General features: G+C 41.3%; 2 protein-coding genes across 7 annotated transcripts in view; one reads left to right on the forward strand and one right to left on the reverse strand.

Annotated features, from left to right (window-relative positions):
- TMEM220 (transmembrane protein 220) lies at positions 1 to 15,696 on the forward strand. Of its 2 annotated transcripts, XM_055576509.1 has the most exons (6): positions 1 to 196; positions 888 to 917; positions 5,154 to 5,214; positions 7,289 to 7,412; positions 9,260 to 9,319; positions 15,501 to 15,696. In XM_055576509.1, exons 1-6 carry the CDS (start codon positions 104 to 106, stop codon positions 15,634 to 15,636), a joined length of 504 nt encoding a protein of 167 aa, XP_055432484.1. In that variant the 5' UTR covers positions 1 to 103; the 3' UTR covers positions 15,637 to 15,696. The 2 variants fall into 2 exon arrangements, with proteins under 2 accessions (XP_055432484.1, XP_055432486.1); XM_055576511.1 differs by lacking the exon at positions 9,260 to 9,319.
- The window catches only part of ADPRM (ADP-ribose/CDP-alcohol diphosphatase, manganese dependent), a 12,764-nt gene continuing 3,236 nt past the window's right edge, over positions 12,765 to 22,292 (reverse strand). Inside the window, exons 4-7 of one of the 5 annotated variants that reach the window (XR_008713055.1) lie at positions 21,847 to 21,963; positions 14,181 to 18,876; positions 13,799 to 13,903; positions 12,765 to 13,124 (exon numbers count right to left, since the gene is read on the reverse strand). Coding sequence is in view for 1 of the 5 variants with exons in the window: in XM_055576505.1 (XP_055432480.1) it covers positions 18,581 to 18,876; positions 21,847 to 21,963 (413 nt within the window). In the remaining 4 variants the exon portion in view is untranslated. Of the gene's footprint in view, positions 18,877 to 21,846; positions 21,964 to 22,292 lie in introns of all 5 variants that reach the window. The other 4 variants (XR_008713054.1, XR_008713052.1, XR_008713053.1 and 1 more) reach the window with 4 other exon arrangements.

Consider the following 22,292-nt stretch of genomic DNA (forward strand, 5'->3'; position numbering starts at 1 on the left):
GGCGGGGCGGGAGGAGGGGCCAGAGGTGGACCGCCCCGCCCGGTGGACCTGCGCCCCGTCCGGACCGGTCTGTCCCGGCCCGGCCCGGCCCGTCCGCCCGACCATGGCGCCGGCGGCGGGGTGCGGGGCGCGGGGCCTATGGCGCGCCTGCAACTGGCTCATGGGCGCCTTCTTCGCGCTGGCGGCCTGTGTGCAGGTCAGCGCCCCGGGCCGGGCGGGGGCGGCGGGAGGGGAGCCCCGGGCTCCGACTCCAGGCCGGTTGCGGTGTAGACCGACCGACCGGCGGGGTCGCAGAAGCCAGCCCGGTACGGGCAGGGCGGGAATTAGGGTTGATGCTTAAGGAACCCCCACCCCATCTGGGCTGAGACACAGATGCGGTCACATGATCCCGTTTGCTCACTGGCTGGAAGGAGCTGGTTTGGCGCGTGTCTCTTTGCGGGGTACCTTTATAAAAAGGCAGCCCGGGGGCAAGGCTGTGCACAGCTCGGAGAGCAAGCAGAACAAAACCCCTCACAGCTAATTATCCTTTCAAGTAAGATCTAGGGCCTCCTTGCGATAGCTTTCCTCATTTCTTGAGGCTGGAGGGCCGTTTAAACACCCATTCTGGGCTTGGCCCACACTTCGCAGAGCCTCTGTGCACTTCTTTACAAAATAAGTGTGGCTGTGTGTTCAAACCAGGTGCTGGGGTCAGCCAGAAACACCCCCTACACACACACACAGCCAGAAGCACCCGTTACACACATACACACACAACCTCATCAACTAGACTGTCTTACTCCTATCCTCCTGTTGGGCTTAGCAAATTGCTGACATGAATGAAGACCAGACCAAATACTGGAATAGAACTGTGACAGCCTGGGGCTAATGCTGCTGTTCTGGCATTCCAGGTGAACGATCCGGATGCAGAACTGTGGGTGGTGAGTATGGCCTGCTCTCCCATGCCTAAAAGAATCAGGGAACTGCAGGAAACATGCAGTGTGTCTGTTTGCCTTCCTCCCTGCTTCGTGTACTTAAGAGCTTAGAAATCAAAAGTAAGCGCCTTTTCCTAAAATATTAGGAGGAAAAGTGAAAGTGTTTGTTACTCAAGCATATATGACTCTTTGCCACCCTATAGACTGTAGGCCGCCAGTCTGGAGTGGGTAGCCAGTGTCTTCTCCAGGGGATCTTCCTGACCCAGGGATCGAACCTGGGTCTCCTGCATTGTAGGCAGATTCTTGACCATCTGAGCCACCAGGGAAATGTGAAAACATTAGGAGGAGAAGGATCAAATTGAGAATTCAGAATTTTAGAGAGATACAGGGGCCTTTCAGCTGTATTCCCTTTGAATAAAACAGGCCAACTAAGAACACTTTTCAGAAGACAGAGTAGACCTCTCAAGGTCATGTGAACCAATCCTCATGAATTTCTACCCAGAAACTCCAACAAACGTTGGACCAGAAAATGGCAGGCTTAAGGTTTGTGGTTCTGCTTATTCAGTGAGTTATATTCACAAAAAGTAATTAAAGCCCATAAAACCTACAGTATATACTGAACTGATGCTCTGACTAAACCATTTAGAGGAGGGGAGAATTTGTTCCACACATTTTCTGAAATATCTGGATTTTGTTTCTTTTAATAGAGGCATCTAAGACTATACAGTATCACCGATGAGATGATCTTAAGCTTTGTTATAATGTTGACTTTGTACAAGTAGCAACAAGTAAAAGCATTTGGAATGACAGTATATATAATATCACATATAAATATAACCACATTCTGATATTCTTATTGTCCAGATTCTCATGTCCCTGCATCAAATCAAACTGCCTCTTCCTCAGGACTCTGGTCCATGTCCTTAATTCCAAATGTTATTTCTCCTGCAGTTCCAACTATCCAGCTTAATGGTGAATTTCCAAAAGACTCCTAGATCCGTCCACCAATACGTCACACTGACTCCTCTAATACGCACAAGGTCCTTTTCAGCATCTTTCTTTCCAAAACCCACTTTTCCTCCTGACTCACCATTTCTGTTATCAGCAGAGTCATTCTGAGTCATCCTTTCTCAAAACCTCAGCCATCTCTAATATCTCTGTTTTCTTACCACTGTCTTTGCTGCTGCTAAGTAACGTCAGTCGTGTCCAACCCTTAGCGACCCCATGGACTGCAGCCTACCAGGCTCCTCCGGCCATGGGATTTTCCGGCAAGAGTACTGGAGTGGGGTGCCATTGCCTTCTCCAACCACTGTCTTTGAGTTCCCCTCAAAAAAACAAAATGAAAAACAATCCACCAAAAAGCAGTGTAGGTCTAATTGCTTATCTGTACATTTTACCCTTTACATCATGCTTGGATGATGAAATATAAGCATCAACACCAGACCCCCACAGACATCCTCACTCACCTCCAGCTTAACCCCCCATTACCTCCCATGTGGACCCTTATGGGTCCTTTCTAATACTTTGAGCTGCCTCTAATCTCTTACATTCCTATAATTCTTCCCACATATTGCTTCCTGATTCAGAAACTTTTGTCACTTCCCAAGACGTCTTAAGTTGGCCCTCCACAATATGGCCCTAACCTACCTTCCCAACTTGGTCTTGGAAGCCCAGCCCACCTATAGTACTTCTGGCACTTGCCCTGAGAATTCCCGTGTCAGACTCTTATTCAGGTGTCCAGGTCTATCTCAAATGCCATCTCACCACAAAATCTCTCCACCTCTTTCCCATAAGTCCCAAGCATCCTTCCTTTGAACCTTCACTGTAGCACTAACTCATTCTGCTTTGCATTGGAGTTGGCTATGCCAGCTCCCAGGGGTCAGGGGCCAGTTCCCTCTTCTTGCTTGGCAACCTAGCATAGAGCTTTCCTATGGCAGTCCTTCCCAGACTGACTCTTAGAGTGGAAGAATGAACACACAGATGAACTGACACTCGGTTACTGGGTCCTGGGGGCTTGTACTGTACCTGACTGATGTTCATGTGCCCTACCACAAATTGCGCATGGAGTATACTTATATCAGGATGCATACAGGAGCAAATAACAGAATATCTGACTAGCATCAGGTTATAAACATACAGACCATCTCATGAGAAGAAGTCTAGAGGCAGCTGCTTAATGGTCAACAGTGTCATCAAGGACCTGCGCTTGCTTGCTTGTTTCTCTGCCAATCCTCAATGGGTAGGTGATACATCCTCATGTTTACAAAATGGCTGCTGCAGCTCCAGACATCTCATCCCTAGACAAAAGCATCACAAGTAGGAAGAAACAAGGCAGGAGGCAAAACCAGTTTTCCTCCTGTGCTTTTTCTTCATCAAGGAGCAAATGTTTCCCAAGAAGCTCCCCAGACAGGCTGCTATCCAGTTAGTACATATTACTACTAATAAGGCTTATGGTCTAGGATCCATCCTGCTTGGTCAGTACCCATGAATATTGAGTGTTAAGGGCTCTGCATATCAGCCTTGCCTCCAGAAGACTTTTCCGTACATTTCATTGCTGGAACATGATGGCCCCTCACTGCTAAAAAGGGTAAGAAAACAAATTGGCTTTTTTAGTTTTTATAGTGACAGGAGACGGGAGAGCATTGTTAGAAATGACTGTCATGGGTCTCAGTGGCTATATGTTCAATTAAACTAAATACAGTAAATAAATATTACAATACCCTTTAGTTTAAAAAATCCACGAAAAAAGATAAAAGACCATTATATTTGGACTCTACTGAGTTCATTACTGAGTGTTTATACTATGCATTGTTTTTACTTGTGTACTAAAAACAATTACTTTCAGTCTCTCTGCATGTAAAAAAAGAAAATCCTTAATCTCATTCAAAACAGAGATAAGCATTTAAATAAGGATTAACATGGCACAGCTACCATGGGAAACGGATTACTTAAAGATTTGTCCTGTTCATGTGTTTACAATACACTGAAATAAGACCTTAGACCCTTTAATCACAGATATCTGTTATACTTAAATGCACATTTAAAAGTCTCTGCCAAACACTTCTTATGGAGAGCACAGTTAAATACTGTATGATGTGTATGTGTTTAATTTCTGTCTGCCTGTCTCCGTCTCGCCCTCAGTTGCAAAGTCATGTAGGTTTTCACTGGGGAAACTAACTAACCCCTTACTGCTCTAAGTGTGGTCCTTGGAACAACAGCAGCAGTGTCCCCTGGGTCTTATTAGAAAAGCAGAATCTTGGGCCCTACCCCAGACCTCTGGAATCAGATCTGCATTTTAATCAGACCTCCAGATAATTCATATGCACACTAACGTCTGGTCTAACCCTCAGCAGCATGGCTGTCCTTGCAAATGTCGGTACCTGCTGATAATCCAGTCATCACTGGGGACCCTTTGGGAGGGATGAACATGGTCTGTAATACAGATACCATCTCTCCCCAGGGTCAAGACAGGTGTGTTTTCACAGTGACAGCAGATCACTTAAAATGTTGAGCCCTGACAACGTCCAGATAAACTAGTGGTTTCTAACTAGCCATCACGATTGATGTGGCTCATAGCTACATTCTGGGGAGGCCCCCATGCTTCTTATAAACCTCCCACCTCTGCTTGTCCTCTGCCCATGATACATAAGCAATAGGTTTTTCTAGAATCTGCCTGCTTGCTGTGAATGAGGCCTCTTCAGGGCCAGTCTTCGCAACTCCAAACCAGGTTATCAGTTTCAGAAATGAAGAACCTGATCTTATTGGGCACATGTGATCCATACACTGTTAGTAAACTTTCTGTGGTCTCACTTGCAGATGGAGTATGGGGCTGGATGGCCCATGGGTCTAGACTCAGCAGGGCCACGTAGCTAATTATGGCTGCTCAAGTCCTACTTTTCATAGAGCAATTTTTGAAAAGTAGGGGAAGGCCATTTAGGCATGGATGTCACTTGGGAGAGATTAGGTCACTGTGTCTTGAGATCACTGCTAGAGCTTGAAAATGAATAAGTCTTTCCTGGAAGAGCCTACGGTCTAGGAAGAAGGCAGGTAAAATGACACCGTGACACGGTAAGTGCTGTAAAAGCCGAGGTTACCACTTCCTTGGCTGTTCCTAAAAGCTGGAGGTAAATCATGGCACGTGGGACCACCACTGGTGTCATCTTCCTTTACTCCCTAAACGTCTCGGAACATCTCCTATATTGGGCATCCTTCTTACCCCTGTAATTTCCTTTCTGCTCACAGGTTATGTATACGATTCCTGCCACTCTGACCCTGCTTGTTGGACTTAACCCTCTTGTCACAGGTATGAACCTTGAATTCTCAATGGTAATATGGAACATCAGATTTCCTTTTAATAACGAGAGTCTGTCTGCCCAACTCCCAGTAAAAAAACTGGAGCCCTCCATGTCTTTCTTCTTCCTTCTGATCCTAAGAGGAGGCGAATTCCAATCTAGATCATCCCCTTCCATCTTCAGGAAGACTTGATGCGGACGTGCCATACTAAGACAGGCTTTATGCACTTGGATCCCAGCATCTCTGATGCTGATGTGGAACAGCCCGAGAGAGATGGGCTTCAGTCACTGCGCTTATTTCTTAAGCCACTAAGCTAATGGAAAATCAGCAACAATCAAACTGCTAACTTTGTTTCCATACTCAGTGGGGATCAATGTCTATTATTTATCTACTCTATACAAATCCTTCTCCCAGTACCACTCTGGTTCATCACTTTCTGATTTTCAATTCATTCAAAATGAATGAACTGCTATGTATCTGAATTGCTACTATTATATAGAAACTGTCTATAATGTCTGTAACAAATCTCTGGATTTCTCATTAATACATATTGCCCTTTCTAGTCTCCCTGTGTACCTTCACAGTGAAAGTGAAAATGAAGTCGCTCAGTTGTGTCCAACTCTTTGTGACCCTATGGAATGTAGCCTGCCAGGCTCCTCCATCCATGGGATTTTCTAGGCAAGAATACTGGAGTGGGTTGCCATTTCCTTCTCCAAGGGATCTTCCCAACCCAGGGATCGAACCTGGGTCTTCTGCATTGCAAGTAGATTCTTTACCATCTGAGCTACCAGGGAATCCATCACAGTAACTCCAGCAATTTCCTGCACACTTTTATATATGTTTCCTCCATCTAGACTGTAGGCCCTTTAAAAGCAGGATCATGTCTAACTCATGTACCCAATGCTTGTTGAGTCAATGAATGGCTGTATAACACAGAGGCTTTATCGTGTATTTGTTTCATAACTTTCTCCTTGGACTCCTTACACATATATATCCCAGGTGAGAATACATATAAAACATTCACTTAAAATAGCTGGCTTGTATGGGCCACAGGTCACCAACCTCAGTCAGGGGCAAAACATAGCTGCTTCACCTTTTACGGCCCTAAAAATTCATTAAACCTAAATTGGACAGTTTTATTCTATAAAAGTGTCTTATAGCAGAAAAAATTTTTCACTGTTTACTCATATTTTCTTACTAGTGGAGAATATCAGTCCTGCAGGTTATTCTTCACTTTCTTTAAATTAGCTTCTACTAGTGGGGCTGGAAATTTCTCAGGGCCTTAGAATAAAGACGAATGATTCCCGCCTGGGTGGGGAAAACTCCCATCGCGCAGATGTACAGGCTGCTTGTACAGCCCTCTAGAACTCTGTTTACATCTTTAAGGTGTATCCATTAGGGCTCTGTTAGTTGCAAGCAATGAAAAAATACTCAACTCAAATGGCCTATAAGCTGAAGCGAGATGTACTGGGATCCTTTACTGAAAAGACTGGGGCAGTGCTGGCTTCAGGCGCCAGTGGCGGCTCAGAACTTACACTTCTCTGCAGTCTTAGTTGCACATCAGCTGCACTTCAGCCCTGGGCTCCACGTGGTGGCCCTGCCGCTCAAAGGTCACAGCTTCACCATGCTAGGTCCAACAGAATCTAGAATCCACTTCCCTGATAGCTTCGCAAAAGCTCAGGATGGAGCTGGTGCTCCTGATTGGTTGTCTGTTCATCCTGAGACAAATCACTGTCACCAAAGGGATGGAATACATTGACCTTGTTAGTGTCCAGTCGTCTGGGACACCGGGATGTGTGTGGGAGAGTGTGGCAAGGGTGGTTCCCCAGAGAAAAGACGGGTCGTCAGCATCCAAATGGGAGATTATGGACAACCAAAATAATAAATGTCCACTTAAGTTTATAAGTATTGTTTTCACTTCTGTTTTAACCTTTTGATTTGAGGACAAATCAAAACAACAGCCAAAAACCCCCCAGCCTTTTCTGTATGCTTTCCCTGAAGGCAGATGAAAAGCCAATACAAAGAAATCTTGTTTCTCTGGGGCGTGGTTCCATGATTAACAGCACCAGGATGTCTGTTTTTAGGTAACTTTATTTGGAAGAGTGTGTCTGCAATACACATATTCCTTTGTGTCCTGTGGGCTATCAGCTTGGCATACAACCTCTTGCTTCATAAGAAACAGAACCTCTTGCATGAAGAGGAAGGCAGGTGAGTAAGTGGTGGTTTTCACCGTTCGGAGTGGATGGGGAAGAACTGAGAAATGTGTGTCTTCACAACACCTTATCTTGGTGATTTAACTCCCCCAATACTTTGAGGAGGGCTTCCCTGGTGGCTCAGAGGTTAAAGCGTCTGCCTGCAATGCGGGAGACCTGGGTTCGATCCTCTGGGTCGGGAAGATCCCCTGGAGAAGGAAACGGCAACCCACTCCAGTATTCTTGCCTGGAGAATCCCATGGATGGAGAAGCCTGGTGGTCTACAGTCCATGGGGTTGCAAAGAGTTGGACACGACTGAGCAACTTAACTTTATACTTCGAGGGGCAGGGAAGATATCTCCTTTACAAGCTAAAGAAACTGAGGCAGTGATGGAGCTGGAGCCAGGATTTAAACCCAGCACTGTCTACCACACTCTATGATCATTGCTACACATCACCTTATATGACCATCAGGCAGTTGGACCTTGGCCCCCCTTGTGTTGCCATAATGTTCAGTCCAGTCTAATGAGGTGAAAACTCTGTCAGCATCCGGGTTCAGTCCTGGTACAAGCCAACTCTTACAAGTGTGACTGGCCTCCACAGAGGGGGACCTCTGCCAGCCTTGCCCTTGTGCATCTCCTGTCCTCTGCACCCTCTGTCACCATCACTGGCTCTTGTTTTGTCACCTCTTCCACTGCTTCCCCCCTCCCCACCGGCTTTTGTCACCTTTTCCTCTGCTTCCCCCCACCCTTGATTCCCTGGCCTCACAAAGAGCCCCCGTTCCTTTCCTTTCTGTCCCACTGCTAACATCTGCCAACACCAAGATTGAGGGTCCTGTAGGTTAAGTCCCACTGGTTTTGTGCTGCTGTTACAGGCCCTAATCTTTGCAAACTACATCAGGTTGGGGATGGGAATGCAGACCAGATGGTTTGAATCAATCCCCATCTACTTGAAGCCAATGAGATTCAGTGAAATCAGAGGGGTTTCCAAGTGGTACTTGCCAAATACAATTATTTTCTACTCTGTGTGGAAGATACGACCTTTAAACAAATATTTCTAGAGGCATATGCTGCTGCTGCTAAGTCGCTTCAGTCGTGTCCGACTCTGTGCGACCTCATAGACGGCAGCCCATCAGGCTCCACCATCCACGGGATTTTCCAGGCAAGAGTACTGGAGTGGGTTGCTATTTCCTTCTCCAATGCATGAAAGTGAAAAGTGAAAGTGAAGTCACTGAGTTGTGTCCGACTCTTCGCGACCCCATGGACTGCAGCCTACCAGGCTCCTCCGTCCATGGGATTTTCCAGGCAAGAGTACTGGAGTGGGGTGCCATTGCCTTCTCTGCTAGAGGCATATACCCATCCCCAAATCATTAGACTGACTCATTTGACAAATCCTCCCTGTCCTCTAAGACATGACCTGATCTCCTACAATGTGTACTTGAACTACCGATTTGAGCTCAACCTGCCTAAGACTGACCCCTCTAAGACAATATGAAGAGAGTGCCTGATCAAATCTGGGATTATCTTCTTGACTGTAGTTGTTTCTCTGTTCATCTATAAATTGGGAAACAATCATGAAGTTCATATCTGCCTCATAAGATGAAGTTTATTTTCATATAGGGCTTTAAAGGGTCTGACAAAAGTAATTTATGAGTCATGGCCAGACTTGAAAGTATTTTGTAGATGCTTGTATCTTGGAGCAAGTCATCAGACAATCAGCAGAATCAAGTGTCATTGTAGATGCTCTGTATCTTGGAGGAAGTCATCAGACAATCAGCAGAATCAAGTGTCAGGGAGAAAATGGAATGATATGCATCTCACTTATAGCCTCTTCAAAAAAAATGAAATCTCTGCTATTTTGTAGGGAGCTGTTTGGTCTCGTGATCATCACAGCATGGCTGGGCCTGTGCCACAGCTCTTCAAAGTAAGTTATCGACCCATCAGTTAAAATCAGATGTGCTCAAGTAGGTGAATGAGAATGTTGACACAAATGTAAACAGGAATCTTTTGAGAGAAATCTTCCCTTTCTGTAGGGGAAGCTAACAATAGTTGGCTCAGTGTTCATGATCACTTATACTTTTGTGAATACCACAATACACAGTTTTCTGTGTCATCGCAGGGAGCTGCCAGTCTAAGAGGGTGTCCTTCAGGGAGAAAGTGATCTCAAAAGGAAGCTCAGAGATAGAGGAAAAGTGAGTAGCAAATAAAATATAAAACTGGAGGTATATATACGTGAATATTAACTTTGTAAAACAGTAATAGAAAAAGAAAAATACATGACAACTGAGCATGTAAGTTGGACGGGAAAAAAAATGGAGCTAAAGCAGTCTGGGGTCCTTGAATTATCTGGGAAGGGTAAAAGTACTAACTTATATCAGACTTTGATAAGTCAAGGATTCATGTGGTAATAATCTAGGAGAAAACCTTAGATTATTAGAAAAATAATATTTAAAAAATCTTAGAAAAATAAGAGGTAACCACTAAGAGAAAAGGAATATAGAAGGCAGGAAAGGAGAAGAGAAAAACACAGAACAGATGGGGAAACAGGAAGCAGATGTTAAGATACAGAATTACATTCAAATATATGATAAATTACATTAAATGTAAATATTCCAATAAAGATTCAAAGATTTTCAAAATGGATAAAAAGATTAAACACCCAACCAAACACTGCTTACAAAAGAGAACTCTTAAGTACACAGAATCAGAAAGATTGAAAGTCAACAGGTGGAAAAATCACAGTATACAAACACCAACCACATGAAAGTCTGTATAGACATTTTAATTTTAAAAAGTAGACTTTAAAATCAGCATTAGAGTAGAGGACTGTTTTTGGTAATGAAAAAATTTTTGTTTTTTTATTTTGAAATATCTAAACATATTCAAAAGCAGAGAGACTAATATAATGAATCAGATGTACTCATCACCCATTTTCAACATTTATTATATATCCAATCTTGTATCATCTATCACTATCCTGATTATTTTGAAATAAATCTCAAACATCATATTGTTTTATGTTTTATGTATTTCAGTATGTATCTCTAAAAGGTAAGCACTTAAAAAATAACCACTCTACCACCATCACACACACACAAATAAAACAGTAATTATTCAGTATTGAGTTGTGCAGCCAATGTTTACATTTCCACCACTGTATAAATGCTTGTTCCTCTGTGCTCCATATTTCCTATAAACTGGTGGTAAGATCACAGGCTTAGGCACAGGCTGGTCATCGTTGTTGTCTTCTTCTTTTCTTCTTATCATCATCATCACCATCACCATCACCACCACCACCAAGCAAGACCACTTCATGGGTGGTGGTATGTACTTCCATCATAATGTACATCACACCTAGATGTTTCTCTGTAACATTATTATAAAATTTTGATGACCATTGCCTAAATCCACTAATTCATTTGAGTTGCAGAATGCTGATACTCTAATTATATCATTTCTTTTCCTGGAAAACTTCTAAAACTTCTACTTATCAATTATTTGACTACTCAGATACAAATCGTAAGAGGAAAAGGAGTTGATTCTCTTAATTTCCCATTTTTCAGAATAATGAGTTTTTCTTGCCTTGGCATCTTCCAGAAGTGACCAGTGAGTTTTATTTAACAGTACCATTATGAAGTCATAGATCTCAACATACTTGATGTTTTTTCAGTCCGCGGCAGTTGCTTAAACTGTTCCATCTTTGATCAGTGGCACTTATTTACGTTGGCTCCACAAGTTTAACATGATCCTAGTAAACTTTTAGTTTTTTGGGTCTTAGTAAATTTTGATTGCTTCCTTGCTTTCTGACAAAATGTTCCATGCTAAGATGTACATTTTATGCCACAGACCTGGAATCAACCATTTTCCCCAAAAGCCTTCATTACTTTTGGTAGCTAATAGTATTTAGAAGTCACATTCTGGGTATAAATGGTGCTCACTGCTACTGGGTTGAGTTCATTCTTTTTAGTGGTTAGAAGTAGGAAATTCACATATATGTACATATGTATGTGTGTGTATATACACACATACTCACGTGTGTATTGTGTCATAAATGTATATGCATACATATGTATGAGTATATAAAATATATATAAAGTATCTATATGTATATATATTTTTACACAGATACCTCAACACAACTCATCTGACTTATCTGACAATACAAACACAATCAGAATAACAATATAATTATGGAAAATAGGTACTTTGTGTTGTTGTTGTTAGGGAATATCTCTTTAAGGGATGCACATTCAAATTACGTGGGTTACTCTGTATGCTAATCTCACCAAGTGAATACATAGTTTATTTCATTTTACTTTAAATTTCTAGGGATACTTTATTTAAAATATATTGTTTTATAATTATGTAAAATATCTATATGGTTCTACATACAGATCTACAAAACAGAGGACATTCAAAGGGCTCTAACTTCTCTATCCCCAAAACCTAACTCCCCCCTTTTCTCTACAGGTAAACCTTTTTTCTACTTTGTGGTTTATCCTTCCATGCTTTCTTAATGGAGCAAATACATGCATTCACTGTTAGATAAAGTGGAAGCACATTATACACAATTGTACTCTTCATTTTACCCTTACACATCCTGGAGATCATTCTGTAGTATATGAAGACTTGTTGATATGTCCACAGTATATGCATCCAGCCCTCTACTGTTCAGACTGTATCCAATCGCTTGATAGTAAAAATGGTACCAACAGAGTGTATTGTCAAATTTCTGAAGTCTTACTAACTGGTTAGTTGAGAAACGGGTAGTAGCTTTCACGTGCATTTCTCTTATGGTGAGCCTAAGGTGAGCGTGTTTTCGTATGATGAAGAGCCATTTGCATTTCTTTTTCTATACACGTTAGTTCATCTCTGAGAGATGTAGGTTTAACCAGTTTCTAAGGCAGTTGGTCTTCTCTACTTTTAGAAGCTCTTTAGGGCTATTAACCCTCTGTCTGTGATATAAGATGAACATTCTTTTTTGCTTTTATTGTCCTTTTACTCTACTCATGCAAAGTATGCTTTGCCATGAAAAAAAACTTTAATGTATCCAAATTGATCAATCCATTCCCTTACTGCTTCTGGATCTGGAGTCACAGGTAGGAAAACTTTCCCTCCTCTCAGGTTTTAAGTAACTTACTTAAGTTTTCTCCTAATACATGTATGGTTTCATTTTTACATTTAAATCTTTGACCTGTTTAGAATTTATCCTAGTATAATGGCAAAAAGAATGGATGCAATATTATCTTTTTCCCCTTTGGCTCTCTGGTGATCTCAACACTACTTATTAATAAAAGGCATATATAATGAACATAGCCTCAAAACAGATAAAATAAATACTGACAAGCCAAAAAAGAAAAACTGAAAAATTAACAATCATTTTGGGAGACTTTAATACACTTTTTCCAGTTACTAACAGAACAAGAGGATTTTAAAAATCAATAAAGATATAGAAGACTAGCTACACAATAAAAAAAATTGACCTAATGGACATGTATAGAACACTAGCACCAAGAAGGGCAGAATTCACATTCTTTTCAAGTAAACATTGAATATTTACAAAAAGACTTCATGTTGAGCATGAAATAAGTCCCCCAAAATTTCAAAGAACTGTAATATGGAGCATGTTCTCTGACCACAGTACAATTAAGCTAGAAATCATTAACAAAAATAATAATTATATAACCACTGTATGTTTGGAAATCAGGAAATACACTTCCAAAGAACATCTGGAAAAAATCACAATGAAAATTAGAAAATATTTTGAACTAAATGATAAAGAGAACACTACATATTAAAATTTGTGGGATGGTGGCTAAAAAGCATGCTTATGGGGTCATTTATAGCCTTAAATACATGTATTAGAAAAAAAAAAAAAAAAGGCTGAAAAATCAATGAGTTAAGCTTCCAAGAAGTTAAGAATTTTCCACAGAAGTAAGGAAAATAACAGCGAAATAAGCCCAAAGAAATAATGAGAAAATAAACACAAAAGCAGAAACCAATGAAATAAAAAGAAAAAAAAATCAACATTTCATTCTCTGAAATGATTAATAATATTGATAAACCCTGGCAAGACTAAAAAGGTAGAAATAATTAGAGCAAGGAAAGGAAGGCACAAAACACCAATAATCAGGACTGAAAAAGAAAGTTATTACCCATGCAACAGACACTGCAAAAATCATAAGAGGAGATTATTAACAACTTTTTCCCAATAAATATGAAAATGTAGATGAAATGCACAAATTCACTGAAATACAATTTATCAGAACTGACACAGTAAGAAATACTCAGAATGGTCTCGTAACTGTTAAAGGAATTGAGTAGATAACTTTTCCTAAAAGAAAACTCTAAATGGCCTAACTGCAGAATTCTACCTAATATTTAAAGAAGAAATAATGCCAACCTTAAACAAACTTCTTTCAGAGAACAGAAAAAGAACGAATATTTTCCAGTTTATTTGTTGAGGGCAGAATAATCTGGATACCAAAACTTGACAAGAATGTTACTCCTACCACCCAAAAAAAGGAAAGAAAAAAAGAAATTATATAGCAGTCTCATTCATGACCACAGACGGGAAAACCTTAAACAAATTAGCAAATGAAGTCCTGCAATTCATGACCCAACCACCAAGTTGGTTTTTTTCTAGGAATACAGTTAGTTTAACATTTGAAAACCAAGCAATGTTTTTCACCAGATTAATGGAAAGAAAAAAATATCTATACAAAAAGAACATTTGATAAAACCCAATAACCACTTATAATAAAAACTCATAGAAACAGACTTACCCTGATAAAGGGTGGTGGTTGTTTGGTCGCTAAGTCGTGTCTGACACTTTATGAATCCATGGACTGTAGTCTGCTAGGCTCCTCTGTCCATGGACCTTCCCAGGCAAGAATATTGGAGTGGGTTGCCATTTCCTTCTCCAGGGGATCTTCTGGACCCAGGGATCAAACTCGTGTCTCCTGCATTGCAGGGAGATTATTCAACACTGAGCTCCCTGATAAAGGGTAGCTATACCAAAGAACAACCCTTAATGGGGAGCCGCTGAATACTTCCTCTGAGATCAGGAGTGAGAAGCGGCCACTGCTGCCGCTTCTCACCACTGTTCTAGCTCTTGTCCTTGCCAGTACAATAAGGCAAGAAAAAGAAAGAAAAGGCCCAAGGATTGGAAGGGAAAAATTAAATTTTCCTTATTCACAGATAACATTAATTACATATGTAGAAAATTTTTTAAAAATCTAAAAGGTTCTTCAAATAGGTGATTTTGGCATGATTGCTGGATACTATGTCAATTTACTAAAATCTTATTTTTAATCAGCAATAACAGAAAACAATAAGAATAAAAAGTTACCATTTATAATATCAAAATATCAACACCCTAGGACTAAATATAGCAGAGAGATGCAAAATCCCTACCAAGCAAAACTATAAAAACTATAAAACATTATGGGAGAAATTAAAGATCTCAATATTAAAATAAAGAACACCTAAATGATTCTTTGTGAGTATACGATAAACCCATACTGGCAAAAGGATAAATGAATGAAACAAGAGTCTAGAAACAGTTCCATGTACATATAGAACCTTGATTTAGGACAATGGTAGCGCTCTGGGGTAATCTTTACAATAAATAGTGATGGACTAATTGAATATCGATACAGAAAAAAGAGAAACAACCCCTACAACTTTCATAAAAATCGATTCTAGGTGGATTATAGATCTAATGTAAAAATCAAAACGATGCAACTTTTAGAAAACATAATTTAGTATCTTCAAAATCTTGAGGAGAAAAAGTTTTCCTCAACGGGACACTAAAATCATTAGGTGAGGATCCATTTTAACACTGCTTAATCAATGATCTCAGTTCCTCACAAGACATTATTAAGTGAGCAGGAAAAGCTATGTAGAATACATTAAAAAAAAAAAAAAAAAGGATTTGCAGTAGGAACATATAAAGAACTACAAGAATTATATTCCAATTTAAAAAATTAAAACTGTATAAAAATGCAGTGATGTTGTATTAAATTCAGTCTTCATATTTGTTACCAAACCAAATCATTATTTTTATTGGATTTTTGTTTCTAATCATTTTTGTGTGTCTGCAGGGCTCCAGGTGGTGGAAGAATTCAGCTGGCCATTGCTACCACAGTTGCTTTTCTCCCGTTTATCTCCTGGGTCTACATATATATAAACAAGGAGATGCGCTCCTCCTGGCCAGATCATTGCAAGACGGTGATTTAAACGAAGAATCCTGTTCTTAAAATCAGAGTTCTTGATTTTTTATAAACATGGTTGTAACAAGCTGACTTCCTAGGAATTTATTTCAGTTACTACTAGAGATGAATTTTTTTTTTTTTAATCCTAAGAACCAACACAGGACTGGATGGGACTAGTAAGAGAAGGATCTGACCTTCTGTTTTATCATAGTGTAGCAGCAAAGTTAAGAAAGATGAATTCCAACTCTGCTTCATCACTATCCATGTGACTTGGACAAATATATAAATCTACTTTAATTCTTTGTAATTAAAGAAGTCCAAAGATAATTGAAATTATCTTTTGGATAATTCTTTATCTGTAAATATCAGCCTGCCTACTTATTTATAGAATTGTGAAGATTAAAGTAGATAAAATGAGAGCATTCCAAACATAAAGACTTCTGCACAGGGGAACAGAGGGAAGCAGGGTTTGGATGATAGATAGGAGTTTAGGAGAGGGCTCTGGCCTTGAACTAACATCGTTAGACTGGACTGGCACCATGAATTAAATGAGATGCCATGAATTAAATGAGGACTTTGGGTGAACAAAGTGAACAACTATGTCTTGGAAAAAAAGGAAAGTTAGTTAGAATAAAGGAATTTGGGACCAAAAAGCAGCAGATAGGGAATATTAATTACCATGTAATTGAAAAGTTAAGACCAAAATCTATACACATATCCTTAACGAGTGTCAGAAGTAGCTCTGGAGAGATCACTTCAGAGCTGCACCATCTGGTGACCACAAGCCACATGGTGTATTGAGCACCTGAAATGTACTTACTGAAGAAGTTTTAATTTTTTGTTGTAATTTACAAACATCAATTATGAGGAAACTGATACATGTATTTGGAACACTTGGTTTAAGCTTGTTTGGAACAACTGAATTACGTGAATCCACTTCTTCAACTGTAAATTTTGTACCTAAATACAGACCAAGTTTTTCCAATGAAAAGTTATTGTCCAAATGGATGGATTATAAGCATAAAACACACACTACATTTGAAACTTAGTATAAAAAGAATGTAAAATATTTTTATATTGATTACATGTTGAAATAACATGAGATGTATTGGAATAAACAATTATATTATGAAAATTAATTTTATGTTTCTGTGTACTTCTTAAAATGTGCCTGCTGAAATATTTCAGATTACCAGGGTGGCTCCCAGGTTGTTTCTGTGGGTCAGCGCTGTTCTAAAGCACCTGGATGCAACTCTTTTAGTTGATGGCATCAAATTCCGTAGTTTGATGATACGCAGGCATCAAACTCCGTAGTACAGTTTCCTGAGATTTAGGAAGTATTTGACCCAAACAGTATTAGCACCAACTATATGTCAGGAGAGCGAAGAGTCTGGTAGTTTGTCCCCTTATATAAAGGATTTCAGTGTTCTAGCGCACATTTATGGTGCATATTTATGGTTCTGTATATATAACTATTAGTCAAGAAATGAAGAAACAGACTTATTTTCAAATTCCAAATTCCTACCCAGCCTCCAAGCAGTGCTTGATACTGTGCAGAGAGCACATTATAGCCAAGTCTGTAAAGTGAATAGAGGGCCTCAGATGTAACCGGATCCCAATTCTTATGAATGTTACATCATGGTATGCACTTCCCAGGTGTGATTAAGGATCTTGAGATGGGGACTGTCTGGGTGAGCCCTCAATGCCCTCACTGTTTAAGAGGGAGGCAAGGGGAGACCTGACCACACAGACAGAAGAGGAGAAAGGCACGTTGACAATAAAGCAGCAAGAGGCTGGAGAAAGCCGTGAGGCTGTCTCTGCAGAGGGCGGGGCCGTGAGCCAAGGACAGCAAGCCACTCAGTTCTGGAAACTGGAAATGGCCCGGAAGCAGTCTCCCCCAGAGTGCCTGGCCCTGACGACATGGTGCTCTCAGCGCAGTGAAGATGTTTCCAGACTTATGACCTCTGGAACTGTCAGAGCACACACACACACACAGCTCATGCCGCCGAGTTTGGGGAAGTTCGTCACAGCAGCCAGTGGAAACGCACACGCTGTACCCCACTGCGCCTTGGTACTCAGCAGGCACACTACGCTGACTAGCGCTGGCTTTTGTCGTCCCCTTCTTTAGGCCCTGAATCACACTCTCTGTACACTTGAACAGTCCTCATTTGCCACTGAGTAAATGTTTTTGCAAATAAGCCTCAGAATATATGACAACGCAGTTAAAAATGCCCCACTTGTCTATGAAGGGAGTCAGGGGTAAATTCATTTACCTACTACAGTCTCACACAGCACCGGCTGGGGGCCCAGACAGGCAAGATGGCAGGCACAGTCACACCGGTGCTCAGTCCTGCTTTGGCTGAAATCACAGGAGGTGTGCAAGGAGACCACACATCTACCTGTGTGAACGGAGGTGCCATTTGTTTACCTGTGAGGCAACTGGTGATCTTTTTGGCTTACAAAATAGCATAAACCCATAAAAGTACAAATATGATGGGTTCTATAAGCAAAAAGTGTCCACAGCTCATTCACACAGCTGGGTAAACGGAAAAAGTTTACCTGGGCTTATTTTACTTTTTTATTGTGAATTTTAAGTTACATGGCTAACACAGTGAATGAATACATTCTCCTTGTAAAAAGTAAAAAACATCTCAGGTAAGGCTAAATAGTGTCTGTTTTGAGGATTATATCCACCTTCCCACCTCAGACTCCTCCCTGCTTTAACTCAGGCTACTTTCATTCATCTTCTTTCCAATTTTCAGCGTGGGATATATTACCCAAAATAACGCTTCAGAGTATCTTACGAGCTAACACACATTGAAGCCATTTATGGCTATCTGTTATGCAAATAGAATCCTAAATAACGAGACTGAGTCTTGGGGAATGGGGGGCAAACAAACCACAAAGCCAAGTCAGTCTCTGTCTATAAAAGTAAACAAACAAAATGAGACCAAAAATGGAAGGAAGGCTTATTCCTTCCTGTAATTCATAATTCTGTGTGGAACTCTGCCCCTCCCTTCCAACATCATTTTGTCAGGATAGACGTGAACGGTGCCAAAGGCCTGGCTGTCCGGAGCTGTTTCGATAACCCCTTCTATGTTGACGTGGTGCACACCGTAAGGGTCCTCAGAGTAGCCGCCGTCGTGAGTGTGGCCGGCGAAGAAGCACACCACGCACTTGTGAGACCAAATGACCGCCAGGGCGTCTCTGTAATTCCAGGCCAGGCACACACTGTCAGAGGCCTCGGGGTAAATGGGAAGATGGCCTGTTTAAGAGAAGAAGAGTTATGAACCGGTCAAGAAATACCTCTTTCACAAAAAACAGGCTAACAACGAGTGCTCAGGAAAAAGAAAATGTGTACTGCTACTCATCCTGGACTGAGAACAGAAAGAATCAACATACGCAAAAAACTAGATACTCTACAGCCACGTCTTTGGAGCATAAAGAAGGGGGAGACGGTTCATACTCAAGGGGACAGTAGCCGCTGTACAGGCAGAAATCCGAGATCTACGGCCTCAGGGTCTCAAGATGCACAAACACCAGGGGAGACGGAGGGCGACCTGGGCAGGGCGGTCAGCAAAGGCAGCCACCGGTCAGGCAGATGCCATGCTGGAATCCAGTCTTGCCAACTTTCCTACATGTATATGAGTGTCACACACATAGAACGAGCTGCTCATAAGTAACAGAACAGTCTAGGGAGGCGCCCATGGATTATATGTCATTTGTATACTTGATGTTTTATAAAGAACTGACTTGTGCCACTTTAAACACTTCCAGGTCAAGATGGTCACAGCCATTGTACACAAGAAAACTAAGTTAGAGCAGGGAACATTCACACTAGCTTCCCCAGGAGACAGAGGCAGAACTTCAGATTCTCGATGCCAAGACACGTGTGAGGCCACATCACATGGCAGGTGCGGTTTCATGCCCAAGTATGGGCGCTATAGCTCACTGGTCTTTACTCTTTCCTAGTAAATCACTTTCCTTTTTTCTCTGTTACCATTTATTTTTATTCTGAATATTTTTATTCTGCTTAAAAACTATTAGTTTATTAAAAAAAAAAAGGGAGGCGGTAACAGAGGGTTGGCACACAGACAGAGACACACACACACCCCACCACCACCACCACTCTCGAGCTGTGATAAGGGCTGAGAGTCCAAGGAGGCCATGTGACTTTCTAGACCCAATGTTATGCTGGACGCATCTATCAAGTCCCAGTGGTGTCTGACACAGTCACTTGTTCCCTTCTCCTTGAAACACTTGGCTCCAGAACACCGCCATGCCCCTACTCTTCTCCCAACCTTGACTGCTCCTGATACCCACCCTCCTTTACTGCATTCTCACTTCTCTGGGCCCTACCCGGGCTGCCCGAATGCTTGCTCCTTGGGATACACTACACTATCTACCCCTAATAGCATAGTGACCTCTTAGTAATTTACGATTTTAAACATCAGGTCTATTCAACTTCCACATTTAGATATCCAGCCCAAACTTCGACTCCAAGTTTCTGACAAGTATGTCCACAATGCTTACTCAGTCTCTCTCCTGGCATCTGACGCATGAAAAATATTTTCAAACCTGAACTCCTGAATTCTTCACCCGAAACCCCTCCTATTGCCGTGGTTCCATATCTCAGCTAACAGCAATTCCATCCTTCCAACTGAATGGCCAAAACTTGAGTAGGCCAAATACCACTGAGTAGCCAAAATGAAAGTGAAGAAACAAAATAAAATGTCTATTAGCCATTTTAAACTTTGCTAAAGAAAACCCAAGGCACTCAGTTATTACAGGTTTGTTTACCTGGCCTCTGAGCTGAGAGCGAAATGGGAAGAAACCTATCAGAAGCTAATGCAGACAGGTGCACAGAGAGAAGCGCAAAGAAACAGGAACACAGAAGGAGAGATGACAAAGGGGGCTCGACTCAGGAGCTGCACGCCGTGAGCTACGTGGTTCAATCTCTTTGGGTTCAAAGACATCAGAGTATTCAGTACAGGTAAAATTAACAGGTACACTTTGGCAGCAAAAACCAAGAAGCAGAGACAAGAAGTATCCCATTCTGGAGACCACTTATTACAGAACCAAACAGTGTCACATCAGGGCTATCACCCCTGAGGGCACCTTATTTAATTTTCCAAGCCTTGAATGACATTTGATATTTTAGAAACACTTTATTCTGAATAAAATTTAAGAATAAAACACCATCTCATGCACCATCTTATCACATCAGTGAAAGACAGAGAAGTAAAAACTGATTTACAGAAATATAATTTATTTTTTGGCTGCCCCACGCGACGTGCAGGATTTTGGTTCCCCAACCAGGGGTCATAGAATCCAGGGCTCAGTAGTGAAAAGCGCTAAGTCCTAACCACTGGACAACCTGGGAATTCCTTGGATATAATTTTATATTACCGACTATCTGAAAAGCTTGTCACTTTCAAAAGGACTTCATGTTCACAGTTTCATTTGATACAACATAAGAAAACTGCAGTGTGTACACTGAACATTTGTCCAGTCACATGGATCACAGAAACAAGAGCCAGAAGGGCATGCCATCCCCGTGCCCCTCAGTCCAATCTTCAGGCAATGTCAATTTTAAACAGGAGAACTAATCTCAGCCCCCACACCACGTACACCAGACATACCGCAACCCAAATTCAGTTCATGTGTGTGAGTGAGAATGCGCATACGCACCCACACACATCTACATGTGAGTGTACTTTAAGCACCTTCAGATTCCTATGATCTCTGGTGGCAGTATGCCGCGAAAAATGACTCTAAATGAAAACAAACACACTTATTTCCTTGCAACCGCATGGAGGATTTACAGTCCTGCCAGGCGGTCCTCTCACACTTGTCTCCTGGGACCCCAGCTTTGCTCTCAGTGGGCAGCAGAGGCCACTGTACCCACCAGCAGGACTCCTGAGGCTGAGATGTGGGCCGGGGCTGGACCGGAATTTTTCACTTACACACCTCGCTACACAAATTGATCCTATTTGGGGAAATTCTACTTTGAAACCTAAAAGGCCAAATCACAATCTCTAATATATGTTTTTCTCCTTTTTATTTTACAATTCTTAAACATTAATTTTATATTCAGATTGTTTCTCAACAAAGAGTTTTAAACTAAGCTTTTATTTTATAAAAAAGAGACATCTCAATATTAAATATTGTTAGTATGCTTTAACTAAACCCATTCTCTAAAATGCCAGAGTAACAGAATCATGTAAATACTTACTCACAATCACCACCTTTTCTTGGTTTCTGTCCGAGAATGTAAGAACTGCGTTCAGCCAGTTCAGCTGTTCTGGGCTAAATCCACCATTAAACTGGACAAACTGGGGCTCACGAAGTCCTGAAACGAATCCAGTCATTTACACCCGTCAAACGTCAACACTTCTCTCACTCGGGCATCCAAACTTAGCTACCGGGGGGAGACTCGTGCTTTTTTCTTCAGGAATACTCTGCAGCAGTTGACTTAAAATAGGGAACTAAAAGAATTTAGAGCAACGTAAATCACGCTGTGTCTTACTCCTGATCTCAATATTCCTCTGCTTACTTCCTTGCTCCTAGTTACACTGAATACAAAATAGACTGTTTTCATGTCCACTGAGTCACTATAAAGTCACTTTCACCCCCAGACCCTTGTGCGTGCTTCACTAACAAGGTCTTACCCTGCTTTGC

This window comes from Bubalus kerabau, chromosome 4, assembly GCF_029407905.1.
Source record: "Bubalus kerabau isolate K-KA32 ecotype Philippines breed swamp buffalo chromosome 4, PCC_UOA_SB_1v2, whole genome shotgun sequence".
Lineage (NCBI taxonomy): Eukaryota > Metazoa > Chordata > Mammalia > Artiodactyla > Bovidae > Bubalus > Bubalus kerabau.